The 14,200-nt window shown below is 48.9% G+C and overlaps 1 protein-coding gene across 1 annotated transcript in view; it reads left to right on the plus strand.

Moving 5' to 3' along the window:
• LOC142246805 (uncharacterized) overlaps window positions 1-12,068 on the plus strand; it is a 36,686-nt gene extending 24,618 nt beyond the window's left edge. Inside the window, 5 exon segments of the mRNA XM_075319853.1 lie at window positions 4,656-5,933; window positions 8,127-8,343; window positions 8,740-9,011; window positions 11,070-11,239; window positions 11,483-12,068. Of these exon segments, the coding sequence (XP_075175968.1) occupies window positions 4,656-5,933; window positions 8,127-8,343; window positions 8,740-9,011; window positions 11,070-11,239; window positions 11,483-11,713 (2,168 nt within the window). The 3' untranslated portion in view covers window positions 11,714-12,068.
• Window positions 12,069-14,200: the final 2,132 nt, after the last annotated feature.

The raw sequence follows: 14,200 nt of genomic DNA on the forward strand, positions 1-14,200 counted from the left end.
CTTATACATTCCTGGCCGGGGCTGTGTCCTCCGCTGATTCTCTGTTTATCTTAGCAAAGTCATGAGATTCTGTAAAGTCAAATAATTCATTTCTGGGAGAATGGATCAAAACCTAAATACCCTAATAACACATGGGTGATCTCTACACTGTGCCACATATGGGGCATGGCTGCCCTAATGAGAGATGAAAGGAAAGAGCAAAGAAGAGAATAATAGGAAAAGGGACGGGAAAAGGAGAGCGGATGAGAGAAAAGAGTAAAGGGGAGTAGGGAAGAGGAGAGGGGAGGAGAGGAGAATAATGGAAAGGAGAGGAGGGATGGGAAGGTGAGGGGATAGGATGAGAGAGTAAAGGTGAGGAGGGACGAGAAGAGAAGAAGGGTGAGGAGAGGAACGAGGAATAAAGGCAAGGAGGGGAGGAAGGAGAGGGGATGGGATGAAAGAGTAAAGGTGAGGAGGGAAGGGAAAAAGTGACTAAGGGGAGGGGATAGAATGAGAGAGTAAAGGTGAGGAGGGACGAGAAGAGAAGAAGGATGAGGAGAGGAAAGAGGAATAATGGCAAGGAGGGGAGGAAGGAGAGGAGATGGGATGAAAGAGTAAAGGTGAGGAGGGAAGAGAAGAGAAGAAGGCTGAGGAGAGGAAAGAGGAATAATGGAGAGGAGAGAAGGGGTGGGGAGAAAGGAGAATAGCAGAAAGGAGAGGAAGGAAGGGAATGGGAGGAAAGAGTAAAGGTGAGGGAGGAAGAGGAAAGGAGTGAGGGGAGGAAAGGAGAATAATGGCTAGGAAAGGAGGGAAGAGAAGAGAGGAGAGGGGATGAGAGAAAAGAGTAAAGGAGAGGAGGTAAGAGAAGTGAAGTGGGGTGATGAGAGGAAAGGAGAATAATGGGGAGGAGAGAAGGGAAGTGGAGAAAGGAGAATAACAGTGTAACTATAATAACAGTGTGACTATTCGGGTCATCACAGGGTTCTGCACAATCTGCCCTACCGGTGCAGGACTCAAACCCCCTGGTTCTGGGTCTCCATCCTGCAGTGCTGTCTCCACCAGCATTCACAAATCCTAGATACATCTTGCACCCCACCTGTCAGGTGCACCAGTGGGCTGCTTAAGCAGGAATAGGGCCGCCCACCTAGGGGTCAGGCAGGGAGGTGGGAGGTGTCAGTTGAGTTGAGTAGCAACCCTCGAGCTGTGAGGAGCTCTGAGGAAGCTGGGAGTTGGAGCTCCCAGGGGAGAAGCAGAGTAAGTCGCAGACGGTGGTCTGGACCTAGAGGAGTCGGACCCCCAGTCGCAGGGGATTGAGGCTGGGTGCCTGGAACCCGTCAAGGAGGACGGTTAGCAGGCTGGTGCTATCACTGGTCTGGGACCAAAGGCACATCGGGGTACATGGACCCTAGATCGGGGAGAAGCTTCAGGCAACCCAGCAATTAACCTGTGGAGGACAGGGCCTCTATGGACTGTTCCCAAGAAGCTCAGAGATAGGGGGCACTAGCGCAACGAGGGGGATAGGGCTTTCCAAACAAGCGGCCCACTAAAATCCCAAGCGTGAGCCCCTGAGAGCAGGCTCCTCCACTTAGCCACAGTGGGGAGCGGGGCCCGGAAAGCTCCAAGCTACCGGGCCACAATGAACAATCTAAATTTGTGCCATGAGGCAGGTGACGGACCACCAGGCAGTGCTGCAGGGGACGGGACCCTGACAAGCTCCCCCGAGAGGGCAGCGGCAGCCAGAGACTTGGTTTACCCGGTTGTCAGTGTTTGCTTTCTTGCTGAGTGAGTACCCAGTTAACCCTTACAACCAGCGAGCCTGCGCTCCCCCCTGCACTGCACCCCGTATCACCATCCAGAGTCCCAGGGCCTTCCCCTACCCGTGGAGGGTCGCGTCATCTAGCTGCCCCACTCCATCACCCCAGGTACTCCCAACGGCAGCGGCGGTACTCCCAATTACCGTACACCACGGGTGGCATCACGAACTAACCATATCTCCCCTGTACATACCCCCTTTTCCATTTGAGTGTGGCTCCTAGCCCCCGGGTCCGGAGACCCTCGAGCCACGAGTAATCACCACCCCCGGATCCGAGCGGTTCGACCGCTGCAGGGGCGGAACAACAGAAAGGAGAGGAAGGAAGGGAAATGGGGCACGGAAAGGTGATAAGAGGAAAACAGGCAAGAAGAGATGAGAGAAAGTAAAACGGGAGAATAGAAAAGAGGAGAGCAGAGGAGAGGAAAGGAGAGAAGGCACAAATGTGGAGAGAAATAAATGAGCGGAGATCAGAGGAGAACAGGTGATTCCAGGAGCGCTGCTCTGAAAGGGGATTTTCTGTTATTTTCTGTTGTTTTTTTCTTCAGTGAAGCCGTCTCTCCCGCACTCAGCATGATGAGGGTGAAGCCGCAGTGTGATCAGGGCGCGTTCACACCCAGCAGTTTGTGAGAGTAACACGCAGTATTTTACAATGAATGAGATTCTCGGATCTTATTCACACAGTCAGTTTCTTCTTCTGCATTTTTTTTTTTTACCTGTAATGAATAAAACCTGCAGCATTTCAATTGTTTCATGGTTTTTACCGGTTTTTCCTTGTTGAGATCAGAATGTCTTAGCAGCAAAAAAGTGAGGACTTCCCGGCGCCATTAACGAGCCCGGACCTCCGCTCATTCTGCAGATTAATAACATTTTCTGGCAAAAAAAATGCTTAAAATGTTACAAAATTTCAGGCCAGTTTTCTTGTTTGCTAAAATTTTGTGAAATTTTATAAAACTTTTTAGTTTTAGATAAAGGTGTGGTGTAAACTGTCCCCGATCTCCCCGTGCCTCCAGTGCAGTAGTGGGAGCAGCTGTGGGGAGAGTGCAGCAGGCGGCGGCCCTGAGTGGGGTCAGCTGTGCAGGTGATCGGGAAAACCCCACCAGGGTATTATTTCCTGTGAGATGATGTCATCACCATGATAGTGGCCGCTGCAGCCGCTCACGTGCACTTCTCTCGGTCACGGTCGTCACAAGAGAAGAATTCTGTGTAGGAACAGGTCGAGCCGCATTCTGAGCTATGAGATACTGGTGAGGAGGACGCTGAGAGATCAGTCCCCGGGGGATCAGTCCTAACCAAGGAGATTATCACCCAGAAGAGGCGACAAAAGCAGTCCGTGTGGCCATGAGCGCCGTCCGCTATCTCGCCAGCCTCCTGCTGCTCTCCGGTAAGTGTCTCTTCTCACCAACTATCCATCGACAAGATCCGATCACTGATCCCGATCCGTTATCAATCCGTGCACAGATCCGCGTGATCGTAAGACGGCGAAATTCCAATCACACGGATCAATCAGGGGTTATTTATGGGGCTAAAATTGTCATATTAAATTCCTGAGGGCAATTTACAAATCGACCCCGGGGGTCACAAGACCGAATAGTTATTATTACAGGAGACTGGCGGCAGCCGGACCGGATCCTGGAGGCTACACTGTGATCATTTTAGATCTAGTGAATGAATTTATAACTGATTCTTCATATTCTCATACATTGTAAGGCATGGGCACTGCAAGGTCTTTTTACATTTGTGTAGTAAATTTGCTGTGTTTAAGGATAAATCCTCACAAGAATTTGGTTTGTTTTTTTTACACAATTTTCACTGATTAAAAAATGCAGCAAAGTGAATGTGATTCCTGCGCCTCTCGTCCCCCTGCGCTTTCTCTCTTTGTCGCTGGATTTACCGAACTGCCATGCGTTTTTTGAAATTCACAATATGTCGTTTTCTCTGGTGGCAAATCTTCTCTATTCATGGATTCTTCCCATTGACTTGAATGAGATATAAATAAAATTTATTATAAAGCGCCTGTAATCCACACATAAAGCAACAAGAGGGTCCCACAAAAAAAAAAAAAAAAAAAATTATTTAAAACCTAAAACATTGTAAAGAGACAAAAATAATTCAGTTGAAAAAAGTGCAATAAAAACAACTGCAAAGAACTAAAACACAATAGGGGAAAAACTAATTTAGCTAAAAAATATCTGCAGAGTTTAATGTGTGAGACGTCAGGTAACCGCTCGGCCGGTGACGGGCGCCGCCATCCTGAGGATTCTATTTTTTGGATGTGTGTGTATAATATTTTTTATTTATTTTTTTTTATTATTATTATTATTATTATTATTATTTATTATTATTATTATTATTATTATTATATATTTTTTTTAATTTTGTTTGTTTTTTTTTTTGTTGTTTTTTTTTACTTTGACCCTGAAATAATGTTTGTTCGGGCCTCAGCTGAGCTCAGTGCAGATTGCCAGTGATTTTGCATTGTAAACACTTGCACCAAAAATGCATCAAAGAACAAAAAAAGTGATAACTGGCTCAGATCCCTATTGTGTTGTTTTCGATGATGGGGGGGGGGGAGGGGGTTCCACATAGAATCTGGACTAATGTTCCTACGTATAATGATCCGCCGTGTTCTGCTCCTGATACATTGTACCGGTCCCATCATCTAATGTATCAAGTGTGAATTAGAGCTAATCCGGAACGTGTGACCAGCGCGGAGCGAGCGGCGCCGGATCCTGCACACGGTCATTCTGTAACTTGCTGGGTGAGCACCGCATGAGACCAATCCTCGCCCCAATTTGCCCCCCACCCAGGAATCGGGGCAGATATTTTATGTTTTGTGTTTCTTTGTCGCGTTCTCTGCCCACAGTCAATAATTCCAGAAACCGTCAAACCCTAACCCCCCCCCGGAGGTATATTCAGCTTTCTCAGTCCTCCGTGACGAATGCCTGCAGGAAGACGTTTCCCAACATGTTCAAAAATAACAGAACACCTTGTATAAGCCCCTCAGGCGTCAACTGGTGGACGAGCGCTGCGAACCTGCACCGACGTCACCGCGAGAAGAATCTCTCCCCCATCACAAGAGCGAAAAGACTCCCTCCCCCATCACAAGAGCGAGAAGACTCCCTCCCCCGTCACAAGAGCGAGAAGACTCCCTCCCCCGTCACAAGAGCGAGAAGACTCCCTCCCCCATCACAAGAGCGAGAAGACTCCCTCCCCCATCACAAGAGCGAGAAGAATCCCTCCCCATCACAAGAGCGAGAAGACTCCCTCCCCCGTCACAAGAGCGAGAAGACTCCCTCCCCCATCACAAGAGCGAGAAGACTCCCTCCCCCATCACAAGAGCGAGAAGACTCCCTCCCCCGTCACAAGAGCGAGAAGACTCCCTCCCCCATCACAAGAGCGAGAAGACTCCCTCCCCCATCACAAGAGCGAGAAGACTCCCTCCCCCATCACAAGAGCGAGAAGACTCCCTCCCCCATCACAAGAGCGAGAAGACTCCCTCCCCCGTCACAAGAGCGAGAAGACTCCCTCCCCCATCACAAGAGCGAGAAGACTCCCTCCCCCATCACAAGAGCGAGAAGACTCCCTCCCCCATCACAAGAGCGAGAAGACTCCCTCCCCATCACAAGAGCGAGAAGACTCCCTCCCCATCACAAGAGCGAGAAGACTCCCTCCCCATCACAAGAGCGAGAAGACTCCCTCCTCATCACAAGAGCGAGAAGACTCCCTCCCCATCACAAGAGCGAGAAGAATCCCTCCCCCATCACAAGAGCGAGAAGACTCCCTCCCCCATCACAAGAGCGAGAAGACTCCCTCCCCCATCACAAGAGCGAGAAGACTCCCTCCCCATCACAAGAGCGAGAAGACTCCCTCCCCATCACAAGAGCGAGAAGACTCCCTCCCCATCACAAGAGCGAGAAGAATCTCTCCCCATCACAAGAGCGAGAAGACTCCCTCCCCCATCACAAGAGCGAGAAGACTCCCTCCCCCATCACAAGAGCGAGAAGACTCCCTCCCCCATCACAAGAGCGAGAAGACTCCCTCCCCCATCACAAGAGCGAGAAGACTCCCTCCCCCATCACAAGAGCGAGAAGACTCCCTCCCCCATCACAAGAGCGAGAAGAATCTCTCCCCCATCACAAGAGCGAGAAGAATCTCTCCCCCATCACAAGAGCGAGAAGACTCCCTCCCCATCACAAGAGCGAGAAGACTCCCTCCCCCATCACAAGAGCGAGAAGACTCCCTCCCCCATCACAAGAGCGAGAAGACTCCCTCCCCATCACAAGAGCGAGAAGAAAAGAAAACAAGTTGTGAAAAAATTTTTAATATGACTTGGGAAAGTTGGGTTGTAATAACCAATGTGGGGGCAGATTTCACAGACCGCGCAGAGCAGCCCCAGACCGCGCAGAGCAGCCCCAGACCGCGCAGAGCAGCCCCAGACCACGCAGAGCAGCCCCAGACCACTAGTGATGGCCTGCGCAGAGCAGCCCCAGACCACTAGTGATGGCCTGCGCAGAGCAGCCCCAGACCGCGCAGAGCAGACCCAGACCACTAGTGAGGCCTGCGCGGAGCAGCCCCAGACCGCGCGGAGCAGCCCCAGACCGCGCAGAGCAGCCCCAGACCACGCAGAGCAGCCCCAGACCGCGCAGAGCAGCCCCAGACCGCGCAGAGCAGCCCCAGACCACTAGTGAAGGCCTGCGCAGAGCTAAGGACAGGCTGCGGTCACTGATGATCCTTCATTACCATCCAATTTCCGTTTAACTTAAATGATAAACTAAAAAACCTAGCGTCATATTTTTTTATTTTTTTTTTCACTGTTGAGCAGCTCCTGTAATGAATTTCTTTTATATCCCTTTTTTTTTTTTTTTTTTTTTTTTTTTTTTTTTTTTTTTTTTTTTTATATAACCAAACAGCTCCAGCAATGGACATAACTGCTGGTTGTGATAACAGAGGCTTACATTCCAATGGCGGCCGTAGACGCGTTCAGCACTCGCTCGCCTTCTGTCCGGGCGGCACAGGGACCCGGCACAATACGTCTGAGGCGATGATCTGCCGCCCATTGAAAGCACGTGCATGCTCAACCAAGAGGAGTCTACAGATGCAATGTCTGACAGCCCCTAATATGAGTAAATCTGACACCTGCTGTGATGTAAACCAGCAACCTAGACATTGGTGGGTTCATCGTGAGAAGAATGGATCCACACGAGACCCTGTTCTGGGGTTCAGACCTCCTGCAGTACGGATGAGGCGAGGTGATGGGACACGTGAGAGGCTGTCCAGTCTCAGATATTTCACTTTGGTGACAGATTGCACCTTCAATTTGAACAAAATTCTTAACTTGCAAGTGAAGGGGTATGCCATCCCGGATCCCATTCTACTGCGTAGTGGAGGGGTATGCCATCCCGGATCCCGTTCTATGCTGATGAGCTACACAGCTGTTGTGTGGCAGTAGATCTGTTCCAGTGGGTCAGGATTACTTTGTGCAGTGTGTAATGCATTGTGTTGTGCTGTGCGGACACTGAGGATTGTGACGGTACTCTGCTGCCATCTGCTGGTCAGTGTATGCATATGAAAGTTATGTGTTCATTCTCCTGACAACAAGCTGCCATGGAAACGGCTGGGAAGAGTCCAACTCAGTGCTGAGACTTCCTGTAAACTCGATCAAACAGGTCTAGTCCGGAGAGCAGAAGGAAGCTTCCAGAAACTCTAGCCCAGTCCATCTTTCTCTCCATATAATCACCATCACAGAGGAGTGAATCTGCGCTCCCTCCGCCGAGAGAGGAGTGAATCTGCGCTCCCTCCGCCGAGAGAGGAGTGAATCTGCGCTCCCTCCGCCGAGAGAGGAGTGAATCTGCGCTCCCTCCGCCGAGAGAGGAGTGAATCTGCGCTCCCTCCGCCGAGAGAGGAGTGAATCTGCGCTCCCTCCGCCGAGAGAGGAGAGCTGGGCTCCGGCCGCCGAGGGAGCACAAACATCACGGCTCCAGCACATGCACCCAGACACCACCCCCATAGGCGTGCCCCCGGAGGGCCCTGTACCATGTCTGTAAGTGCCACCTCCCGCTATTGACAATTGTTGTGGACACGAGGGACCCTAAACACTTAGGGACCCACTTCAGCTACCATGACAGTAATATCTGCTGCCAGTCGCTCTACATATCCCAGTTGTCCCCTCTGCAACATCTGGCGCCTTCCCTGTGGGTCACCACAGGGGCGATTATTGATGTCACTTGATGTGTATGACTGGTGGTAGATACTGAACACATGGTCTGATACATAAACCTTTTATGTCACCACATTGAATAGATGTGAAAGCTAAGATTTCCCTTCTGTTTTCCAGTCTACACCTCCCCGGTGATCTCCGACACCTCCACCACCGCTGCCGCCCAACCAGCATGTGGAAGTCCAGTCATCAACAATCGGATCGTTGGAGGCACGACGGCGACTGAAGGAGCATGGCCATGGCAGATCAGCCTGCGGTATCAAGGTTCCCACATCTGCGGAGGGTCCCTGATCTCCAACCTGTGGGTGCTCTGCGCCGCTCATTGCTTTGGATCGTAAGTTTTGTTCTACTCTGACGTGGTCCATCATGTTGAGATGTGGAACCTGTTGTGTACTTTAGTAGGGCTATAGTAAAATATGACCTTTGTATTGGAGGGGGGAGGGTAGAATAAATGTCCTTCATCTCTATATTCCCAAGAGGAAGAAGCGATCTCCCATTGTAGCCGGTTCCTCATCATTTTTGGTGATCAGACAGAAGGTCCCATCTACCTGAAGGTGTTAGTTATTTATATACAATTCTGATTCATTGTTCTCTTTAATAACCTCCCCAGGAATAAGTGATGTCCTCATGTTCAGCCCAAGACCCCACAGAAGTCTCAGTTCCTTCTGTATAGGATTTTGTGGAGGATGAAACTCTCTTCATCATTGTGGTGTTTGGTTTTTCCCTTCAGGTCTACGAATCCCTCTGATTTCACGGTCGTCCTGGGCGAGTACCAGCTGCAGATCACCAGTCCTCACCAGGTTGTGTCCAGTGTAGACAGCATCATCGTGAACTCCCAGTATGGCGGCAGTGCCACCCCGGGGGACATCTCCCTCATCAAACTCTCCGGTCCGGTTACTTACACTGACTACATCCTGCCGGTGTGTGTCCCACCAGCGTCCATGAGCTTTCCTGATGGCACCAACTGCTGGGTAACCGGATGGGGCAATACGGGGAGTGACGGTAAGAAAACTCGGGAGACGCATGGGGCTATGATATTGTCCAAGAGTGCCACACTATGACCATGGCATTTATCACTGTAACTAAGCCATCCCATGGGTCGTGCTGCCGCCCTGTGGAAATGTCAAGTCTTACAGGTCAGGCAGTGCACCCTGGGAAAAGATATACAAATGATCTCTCCTTGTGAAGGAAGAGAATGGTCTCTAGTGCAACGTATAGGTAGCTATGATCAACCATTAACCCGTTACCAGTACGCCTGATGTTGGCTCCCTGTCTTTGAAGCGGGATCACGATCTGAGCTGACATCATTGCTGGCAGAAGATGGCTCGGTCATTCAGCCATCATCTGCCTCTAACAGCCGCGGGTGCGGTGATTGTGGGGCGCTGATGGCTCTAACAGCCGCGGGTGCAGTGATTGTGGGGAGCTGATGGCTCTAACAGCCACGGGTGCAGTGGTTGTGGGGAGCTGGTGGGTGGTCATGTTTTGCTGAAAACCCAAGCAATCAAGATGATCGGCCAAGTTCAGGTCCCAAAGGGACTATAAAATGCAATAAAGAATGTTAATTTAATATATTTTATAAGATACATTTCTGTTTATCTCAACCCCCTTTTCCCTTTATAAAAATAAATCACATGTATCAAAATAGATTAAATTAACCTGTACGGTAAGCAACTTTTTAAAAAAATCTTTAAGAAGAAAAAAATAATAGAAACGGCAGAAGTGCGGTGATTCAGCCGCCACAACGTTAAAAAATGCCATTATAAGAATTCAAAACATCATCCCGAAATGGTATCAATAAAAACATCAGCTCTCCCTACAAAATCTCCACACCTCACATGCTCCACCGAGCAAGACATGAAAACATTACGACCCCCGGAATGTGGAGACAAAAGCAAAAACATTTTGTTTTTACAAATATACAAATGTTTTTTCACCCCCTAAAATAATAAACCTATGCGTATTTGGTGTGTGCACCCTGACCTGACCTAACCTGGACAGTCATATTCCAAGATCATTATTCTTCCTTTTCTTCTGTATGCCCTTTTTTCCTCGCTGTGCCCTTTTTTTCCTCGCTGTGCCCTTTTTTTCCTCGCTGTGCCCTTTTTTTCCTCGCTGTGCCCTTTTTTTCCTCGCTGTGCCCTTTTTTTCCTCGCTGTGCCCTTTTTTCTTCGCTGTGCCCTTTTTTCTTCGCTGTGCCCTTTTTTCTTCGCTGTGCCCTTTTTTCTTCGCTGTGCCCTTTTTTCTTCGCTGTGCCCTTTTTTTCCTCGCTGTGCCCTTTTTTCCTCGCTGTGCCCTTCCCAAGAAAGGGTGGGAAGTTGAAAAGTGGTTGTCCAGTGAAGACAAGTTATTGCCCATCCACTGATATGGTGGTAACTTGCTGATTGCTGGGTGTCTACTGCTGAGATTCAGAACAATCGGCTGGGTAGAGTGGTAGGTTGGACGCCCGAGTGCCGCTCCATTCATTTTTCATGGAGCTTCTGGATAGCATGGAGCTGCTGGATAGCTGAGCGCTGCATTTGGTAGCCATGCTTACACTGAATGGCATGGTGGTCGCACTTGTGCACTGCTGCTCCATCCTGTTTGAGATAAAAGTTCCTCATTAGGACCCCCAAAAAAGTCATCATGCTTCCTATCGATAGGTGAGAACTTGTTTCCCTTTTTAAAGAGCTTTGAACCATAATAACTTGGGATTAGCCGTGATTCAGAGCACAATGAGTTTTCCAGTTGGTTCTAGGGGAGACAAGCCCCTAAACCCCCCCCCCCCCCCCCCCCCCCCACCGATAGGTGGCACTGGAGTTGGTTTTGGGCCTTCTCAATGTTCTCCAATCATGTCTGAACTTCCTGGAGAACCACACATCCCCCATATAACCTACTGGAATATCTAAGCCTTCCATGTGTGATACCGTCCAAAAGACCCCCCCCCCCCCATATTGCTACGCCCCATCACACGGTACCACTATTCTCACCATGTACAATATATTGGCGGCTTGGGTGGTGATTTTGGTCTTAGTTTCTGTATCTTACACTCCATGATCTGGACCATCGCTCTTCTTCCCGCAGTGACTCTTCCATATCCGCAGACTCTCCAGCAGGTGATGGTGCCTCTGATCGGCACAAAAGCCTGTGATTCCATGTACCACACCAACTCCGCCATTAGTGTCAACGAGCAGATTGTTCCAAGTGACCAAATCTGCGCAGGATACCAGGCCGGAAAGAAGGACTCCTGCCAGGTGGGTGACCTCTTTATTTTATTTATTTTTTTACATATCATTTTCCTTTTTATTTTAACTGCTCCTGTCAGGGTCTGACACTGATTCTGTGGTGGGGTGCCCTTATCGTGAGCCACACTCAAAAGGTCTTGTATGCATTGGGGTTTTTTCTCTGTAATCTTGACCAAAACATGACTGTATCCAAGTTTCAATTACAGAAGAGTAAATTTTCCATATTTACCAGTCTCTTGTTGTTCTTCCCAGGGAGACTCCGGGGGACCTCTGGTCTGTAAAGTCAATGGCGTTTGGTATCAAGCCGGCATTGTAAGTTGGGGAGAAGATTGTGCATTGCCGAACCGTCCAGGAGTCTACACCTATGTCCCGATTTACTACACCTGGATCTACTCATATGGAGCCACGCGCTTCGTGTCCTCGTCCTCCATATTTACCGCATCGGCGTTACTATTGATCACCTGTTTAGTACTGCACACGTGATGGTCAGCGGAGTCCATGAACTGGGATTATAATCATGATTGAGTGTCACACCCAGAATTGTGTTGGTGGGATTAATGGAACTGGTGGCCACCAGGAGAAAGCCGGTGAGATGATAACCTTTTTCATGTAGCCTCTGAGGACCATTTCTAAGCAGCCGTTACATATTTCATGATCGTAAAATGACCCAATGGCCAACACATCACTACCTCTTCATTGACAGTGACCACTATGACGTCCACCATGTCTCAGGAGAAAAGCCCATCGGCTGCAGCGGTTTGTATCCTCTAAACCCCTCTGAGCTGTTCGTCCACATTTCAGTAGTGGATGGTGTCCTCTACATGTGAGGTCGCCTGTCGTGAGCTCTGTTTTATGTTCAATAAATTCTATCTATTTTTATTTTAAATTTGTAGACTGTGTCTGTCCCACATTGGATAGATTGCTCTCGGTCTGGATATAGCGCAATAAGGACATCTGCTGGTAATATTTGTTGTCCCACATTGGGCAGCAGATAATGTTTTCCATCTTAGACCTTCATGACACATACCGAAGATGCCTGTTATTTGGGGTTTGTTGCTAAAATGAGACTTAAGGCTATGAAGTGATACTCACAATCTCCATCCTGCCTGGAAATGGGAGTCATTGGGTTTGAGTTGAGACTCTCCAAGCTTGACCATAGGGTTTGGTTATTTGGGTTCATTGGTGATTTTAGATTTACAGCCAATGGACCCATTCCATCTTTTTGTAAGATAAGGTGGGCTTCCCCATATTTTCTTGGGTTAATGTTCTTCATGAAAACTAAGTCCTCGTGTAGGACAGGTAGAGGCCATGTAAGAAGTTGTCGGTGGTGACCTACTTGCTGATCTCTCTACATATTCTCCAGTAAATCACACGTAGTGAATTGTGTTGGGTCGATGACACTTCCGCTGAGCCTCTAGGTTTCACAGATACTCAATACTAGCCAACAAGAAAACAGAGCCGCCGGCTGTATGACGTCTCACCCACACTTGTCTTTGTATAATTACTTTATCTATGTTTCACAGAAGATACAGGAATAGAATGGAGGGAACCGGTCCGACCGCTCCCTACTCTCATTGTATAGAAGACAAAGGTTTGATAGAAACTGACGTGAGTGTGGTCGCAATGTACATGAAGGGATCCACAATGGGATGCTCCATATGATCGAGATACTGGAAACTCCAACCACAAGGGTGATTCTCATGGCCAAGATGTGTCCCATCAAAGGTTGGGAAACTCATTTATAGTCTACAGCCTGGCCACAGATATGTGACTGTAACATGGGGGAAGATTGAGCACATTAATCTCGCCTAACCCTAAAATCAGCCATACACGTTAGGCAAACATTGCCTGAAACCACTGATCCTGGTAGGACCTCTTCAATGTCTAAAATATATGGGGGGTCTCAAATCTCCTACAATATTTGTCAAGGGAAAGTCATGTTAGAAAGGTGGGGCATGTTCAAGTTCAGCATGCTCAATCATGTGTATGTCCTGATAAATCTGTAAGGTTGTAGAGGATGGTGGTTTAGCAGAAGTCTCTGTAAGAAGATAAAGTGGTTGGGTTGATGGTAAAAGGGACTGGAAGGGACAGAAGTGTCTGAAGGAGGACAAACAGATGAAATAGATATAGGTAGAAGTAGACGTTCCATCGTAAACAGGCTTTTGAAGAAGGTCAGAACGGCTTTCGAGAGGGCAGAAAAATCAGTAGGACTGAGGGATCTTGATGGGAACAGAGGAGATTGAAGGAAATTAGTTGTTTAGAAGAGACCTAAGGGATCAAGATGAAACTATGGAGTAAACAAAAAGAGCAAGCTTGTCTAGGAGACAGGTCAGAAGTCTTTGAAGCGATCAAAGGAATCTAGAAGAACGCTCAAGGCTCTAGATATGGAGATGTCTGGAGCAGACAGAACAATCTGAGGAGGGTCAGAGGTGTCTGGAGATGAGATTTTTCCACTATAAGCAATGATTCCTTCATACAGACTTTGATGCCATCACTTTCTGCTATCCTTATAGCATGACACTGAAGGCCCAGCAGATGGCTCTGTTGAAGCCCTTTATGTTGGACGTATGTGTGAAGCCCCACAGGTGTTGTATCGGTGCATACCTTCAGGGACTCCACGTAGCTGGTGCTGGTCACAGGTAGGGAATCTTCGGTTTTGATCGTGACGCCACTCTCAGTATTGCGGTCAGTGGGGACCGCCACTGCAGGTTAGGGGACGCCTGGGGCTGATGGTGGGTGCAGTCGGATGTAGTAGCCTCCTGAGAGTGAGGCAAGCCCCAGGGCCCGGTGTGGGTTTGTAGTACCACAAGTCGCAGAATAACCACACAGGCAGGAGGTCTTTTAGGGTTTTTACTCACATTTGATGGCAGGGTGAGTAACCCGGGCGTAGCTGGGATGAACCAGATGGGAACCAGGTATCCTTCAGGCTGACTTTATGAGGGTGACTACTGACTCGCCTTCCTTAGCCCT

The sequence above is a fragment of the Anomaloglossus baeobatrachus genome, chromosome 7 (genome assembly GCF_048569485.1).
Source record: "Anomaloglossus baeobatrachus isolate aAnoBae1 chromosome 7, aAnoBae1.hap1, whole genome shotgun sequence".
Taxonomy (NCBI): domain Eukaryota; kingdom Metazoa; phylum Chordata; class Amphibia; order Anura; family Aromobatidae; genus Anomaloglossus; species Anomaloglossus baeobatrachus.